A 6,203-nucleotide genomic window follows, 5' to 3' on the forward strand; every position below is an offset into this window, starting at 1 on the left:
GGCAGGTGACGGAAGAAAGGAAAGGCTAATTGAGTTTTGGTTTTTTGGCAAAGGGACAAATGTCTATATTCTTTACAATTAGTGATTCATGATTACCTTATAAATTAACGGCACTGGGTGTAATACACTATATAAAAACGTCGCACTGATACGAGTATTTGTTACAGAGTTATTGCCCAAAAACATGCTTGCTCTGTCTGTGAAACCCATAGTAGTTTTGCATTATTGACACTGTTGAGACATACGATCTCGTAAGCAACATGATAATTACACTTAACAAAGTAATAATGTTATCGGTAAATTCAAACTCAGATCTCAAAACTACGAGAGCTGAGTGAACACTTCAAGCTGCGCGGTCTGTTCAAACACTAGCTATTAAATTTGAATAACACATAACACTTTGAAAATAACACTTAATCAAAATGTAACACAAAATCATCTCACTTACCTTTGAGTGCTTGTAGTCAACAGATGCCAAAGTAAAAAAATTTATAAAGTAGAATGTAACTTTCAGTTTGAGCCAGTCGAAACTGATTTGCTAATTTACTGAATAATCAGATGTTTCTTTACAATTATATTTAGAGAAATTTAAAATTTGACTCTAATAAAAAATATGCCTTGCACAGAAACGCCTATACTGACTCTTGGGTCCACACATCTATGAACAGAAATAGTAAAAATCTTTATAGAAAACTACTAAAGTTACTTTTCAACGATTGAAGGTAAATGTAATTTGCCCACATACAAAATTCAAAATATAATTTCTATAAAGTAATCAGAAGATTGAGTTACAGGAGCACTGTCTGGCTCAGGGGCACTCTTGACATTAGTTACTGTTATTTACAATAGCAAAGCAAATATGCCACCTAATTGCAAGCAGAAAACACTAATCCTAACAGATCACATAGGTGCATGAGTATGGATCAAGAACTTAAACTAGCAACACTAAATAACATAAAATGGTGGAGCACTGTAAGCAAGCGTTAAACTCCCACTAAAATCTGAGGAATAATATCCCAAGATTTGGCACTGATTTAAACATATTAAGTGGCATTGTTGGACTACAGGAGGAGGCACACAACTGGGCGGTTTACACGAATCTGCAAAGCAGTCAATGTTGCAACACAGAATACTAATGATGGTAAACTTATGTAAAATTGTAAAAGGCAAAGTGAGAATTACACAAAATACTTGATTAATCAATGCCTTAATATTACGTTAATGCAATGAAATCACTACTCGCAAAGTAGCACCTACCAATATCACTTCAATATTTAATTCACAAGAATATGACTATTGCTATAACTCACATGGGTCTCTGATGGAGATGGGAATAAGAATGGGAATGTGAGAAAGTGAGAAACAGTGGAACAGGGAATAAGTGCAAGGAACAGTAGATGAAGGGCATTGGATGCCGTCAGAGGAGGTGTGGAAAAGGGAGAATAAGCTTGGGTCTAGAGGCTCGGATCAGTAGGGGTGAATGCAGGTTTGAGGAGGCGGAGTCACGGATGCTGAAGGCTCCACCGACAAGGGCGAGGGAAAGGGTCAGGTAAAATGGTTAAGGGTCAGATCAGAAGGACCTCACGTGACATGGTGTGAATTCTGGCAAGTAAAGGGGCTTCTGTCAAATTAGATCGGGGACGGTAATGATAGGATGCAATGGCAAAGAGGGTGCGATCTCAATGCGGTTCCCTTAGGTGTTGTTGACCCTTTTCGAGATTTGGCATATTCCCAGTAGCTGGGTATGACAAGCGATAAATCAAGTTCGGGAGGTCGTCGTTAAAATGAAATTAGGAATGTTTTCCAACTGCTCGCTGGTGTTCAGAAGCAATAGAAAAAAGGCTATGTCAAAAACCTTCTCATGGCTTTCAACAACATCTCGACAATAAAGAATCGTTTTACTGTGTCCCTGACATGAAGCAGTTTAGTTTAGTTCTTTGGTTTTTCCTCCTGTTCGAATTCTACGTTATTCTAAAAATTTCCCTTTACGCTATTCCCTCACAAATATTAAGTTTGGGCGAAAAAAAGGTCCAAAAGGATGCTCGTAGCGTACCTATTATGAATATATATAAATTTCTTTACAAGAATTTCACGGCCCCCCCCCCCCTCGATATGGGACCACCTTGACGTGGTGAGGGGGCTCTTGAACCCCAGGAATTAGTTCCAAGGTTTGAGTCCAAGAGTCTCATAGTTTTTGTATATTTTCATTTGGAGTAATATTGTTGGATTTTCCACCTTCTGTAAAATATATTAGACCTGACGAATGGGAAAATATATCATAACTGGGATTCGGTTTATATCTGAAGCTAAATAGTGGGAGCTGTGACAGGATCATCAACTACCCAATAATGTTTGGACCTGAGAGATATCAGAATAACTCAAGTGCAGAACTATTCTTCAGGGCTGGACCACGGATTCTAGGGGGGGTCTGGTCCTGGGGAGAGGACTCTCGGCATTCTTTCCGATTTGCCCATAACATGGTTAGGGTGGGGATGATTGTATTTTTGTAATATTCTCAGTCCTAGCAAGCAGGTTTGGCTTACACTTGCGCCACTCTAACCATGTTGTGCCATCCCCAGTGGGGTGGGGTAGGGACCTGGACATTTGGGAGTCGGCTCTCACTTGTGCCATTGGTGGAAGAATAAACTTTATGAAAAGCTGATGATATTTTTTTAATATTTTCAGGTTTAACTTTCCTGATTTCTTTTAATATAAAGCTTATATGACTAGTAACCATAAGGATTCTAGTACCCCTGGTCCCTTTGAGGATGATCTGGCACAGATGACGACCTGTGACATGAACTTGACCATGGATATGGAAGGCTCTCCAGTGGTGGTACTACCTCTCAGGGTAATCATCATAAATTGAAAAGAAGCCATTGTCGGAACACAGTAGATATATGAGGGTGTTGCATGTAAAGCACGTTCCCTTAGAATGTGACTTTGAGACACTTTTGTTTGGTAGTTTTGGCAAAATAGAAGAGTTGAGGATGAACTTTGATGAAAATGGGAGGCATGGCTGACTTGAAAAACAGGAAGCTGCACTCAAAGTCAGCATCATTATCAATAATATAAAGATTTGTAAAAAGATTGTCAAGGGAGCACTGACCGACAGGGCCCCTAAGAATATGGATGCTTACAGACCATCACAATAGGTACAAGTGGCTCAGCCAAATTTGAATGATGATGCCACTTTTGAAAGAACACCCAAACCTCCAATGTGGTTGGTAGTATCTGCTAGGGAGGAAAATTATAATTACCACAAATTTAGCAGATACATCCAAAAAAAGGTTGGCTGTATTGACATGGGGAACATCTCAAGGTTTGGCAAAGGCAGTGTCCTAATTCATGCCAAATTAAAGACACAGTCATACATGCTGACAATGAAGAAATTCGAGAAAGATGATAATATGAAAGAAATTAGACCACACATGAATTTTAGTTGTGGAAAAGGAATGGTATTCGATAGAGACCTTTGTGAACTGACAGAAAGAGAAATATTAGAAATCAGTCCAACATCTGTATGGAAGGTAAGAAAAGTCCCAAAGGCAAATATGGTCATTTTAACGTTTGAGGACTCTGATATACCATCATACATCAATTTAGGAAATGAGAGGGTCAAAGTCAAACCATTTTTGTTAAAACCGCTGCAGTGCTACAACTGTTTTCAATATGGCCATCCATCCAGATTCTGCAAAAACAATAAACTCTGTAATAATTGTTCAGCTCCTGAATATGGTCCTTGTTCGAAACAGCCAAAGTGTATTAATTGTGAAGAGAATCATACCCCATTCAATGAAAAGTGCAGCCAATATAAATATGAAGAGGCAGCTATATGTACAGCTAATGCTGAACATATAAGTATTAGTTACACAAGAAAGTTAATTAGTCAGACAAAGACATATGCTATGGCTCTAAATTCTGTAGCCCCTATAAAAACTCAAGTCAACAACGTAGCACCTTTACCTGCAGTAAAAGCAAGAACTACTGATACCCAGTCATCTGATCTAGGTGATCGGCCGGTTAGGGTTGAAGCACCCCTATCTAAGAAAGATGTGCCTGCTGATATAGACTCATCTCCAATTGATGAAATCCTCCCTGTGTCTGTTCCTTCTCTTCAGCAAGAAACCCTTGAAGAAATGGAACAAGAACAAACTAGAGGGCCAAAGAGAGAGAGAACTGTAACGACAGTGATGCCAACAGTGAGGATGCTCCTGCCCCTGAAATAACCAAGGAATCAAGTTCCTTGGATAAAAAGAAAATAGTATTTGAAGTTTCCTCTCTTCTGTATCAAAAAGCTAATAAAAACATAATCATAAGCCACATATCTCGAGACAATCTAAAGAAACCCTTATAAAGTCCCATAAGGAAAATAAACAAAAAAACTACTATGAGATTCAGGGCCTCTGTAACTCGATGGATGATTGGCTATACGTAACGGAGGCTAAACCTCTGGGGACAATGACATACAAATTTAAATACAAGCAAAGTAGTACACCTTTATGAACTCTGGAACCTCTCCACTGATAATTGTCATAATGAACAAACCAACAAAATATGTTAATAAATACAAAAACACTTCGATTATTAGTCTAACTCCCAAAATAGGTTTCCTAAGAAATTACAGTCCACTTTATAGGTCACAATCAGATTGTCAAGATGTAGGGAATAGTTGGTAATTTTCAAAAACATAGTAGACAAGCTTGATTTGATAACTGCTATATCCAATGTCAAGCAATTTTTATTTATTGGCTATCTACCTATTTACTGGAAAAAAAATAGCCGGTACCGTATATTGGCTTTAAACCTTCACCAATAATTATCGTCAGAATGATGACTTCATGAGGCTCCACCCACTTTTGCCTCATAATAATTCAGGATAACACTGAAGGCTACCATGGGCATTGTTGGATTAGAAAATTTAACTTCTGGCCATAAAAACTAATTTCTCGAGTAGTTGTAAGAAGTGCTAAATGATCCTCAAGGATCCCAGCAGTTGGCCTAAACGTTTAATTCATGTATATTACTGCTATACTGTTGCGGCACTACTGCTACAGTAGTATTACTACGCTAGCACTGATACCCCACCCAAATCTATGTATCGTACCACCATTCATAAAGTCTTTGGGTTTCAGAGCCGATGGAGTTTCTGTCTGGTGGATGGGCGGGGCAACATTTCGTCAAAAGGTGTTTACCTTGCTTACGTGATGAATGTTTTTCGACTCTTGGCTCGTAATCATTGGCCATGGCGTCTGCTAGATCATTTTTACTCTATAAAAATGAAAACTATCGAGTTTAGGTTATTGATAGTGCTGACAAAATTTGTGTGGTTGTAAAATATACATATGTCAACTTTCAGCTACATCCGATGCTTTGACAAGGAGCAAAGTCCAAAAAACTGTGTTACAGAGACCCTGAATCTCATAGTAGTATAGATCAATATAGAATTTCCCTTGGTTGATCCTAGCACTAAAATGCAATCTGGACATTTTACAATGGAACTGTAAAGGGCTAAGGACTCGTTCAGAAATTCTAAAAGTATTACTGAGTGAGCATAACCCAGGGGTTGTATGTCTTCAAGAAACTAAATTGGGGGATTCAGTATACAATCCAGGTGTAAACTACGAAATCTATAAGATGAACCCCACTGATGGGGATCGCGCCCATGGAGGTGTTGCAATAATTATTACTAAAGCATTGCAACATTTTATGGTTCCCCTGAACACCTGGCTTCAAGCAATTGCTATCCGGGGTACTCTTGACCGTGAGATCACAATCTGCTCTCTTTACCTTCCCCCAAGATGCAGGTTCACTCTTGTGGACATTCAAGGTTTAATCAATCAACTTCCTCCTCCTTTTTTACTACTTGGTGATTTTAATTCTCACAATCCACTTGGGTTGGAGATTTTTTTAGACATAGAGGGTAGGATCATTGATGATATTGTTAATAATAATGATCTTACACTTTTTAATGATGGTACTATGACATACCGTAATCTCTACACAGGCTGTTCATCTACTATAGACTTGAGCATTTGCTCTTCTTCTCTCTATCTTGATTTTAATTGGTCTTTAGATGAGTTTCTACATGACAGTGATCACTTTCCCATTCATCTTAAGTTTGTGAGAAATGCCCTCTCGCATTATCCTATCAAATGGAAGGAAAAGGAAGCAAATTGGGTAAAATTTCAAGAAGGCATTAA

At 38.4% G+C, this 6,203-nt stretch overlaps 1 protein-coding gene across 1 annotated transcript; it reads left to right on the top strand.

The window, feature by feature from the left end:
- Positions 1–2,722: 2,722 nt before the first annotated feature.
- On the top strand, positions 2,723–4,229 carry LOC135216560 (uncharacterized). Its single transcript, XM_064251935.1, has 2 exons — positions 2,723–2,851; positions 3,156–4,229. The coding sequence occupies exons 1-2, from the start codon at positions 2,723–2,725 to the stop codon at positions 4,227–4,229; spliced, it is 1,203 nt and encodes a 400-aa protein (XP_064108005.1).
- The last annotated feature ends 1,974 nt before the right edge of the window (positions 4,230–6,203 follow it).

Source organism: Macrobrachium nipponense, chromosome 6, assembly GCF_015104395.2.
Source record: "Macrobrachium nipponense isolate FS-2020 chromosome 6, ASM1510439v2, whole genome shotgun sequence".
NCBI classification, from domain to species: domain Eukaryota; kingdom Metazoa; phylum Arthropoda; class Malacostraca; order Decapoda; family Palaemonidae; genus Macrobrachium; species Macrobrachium nipponense.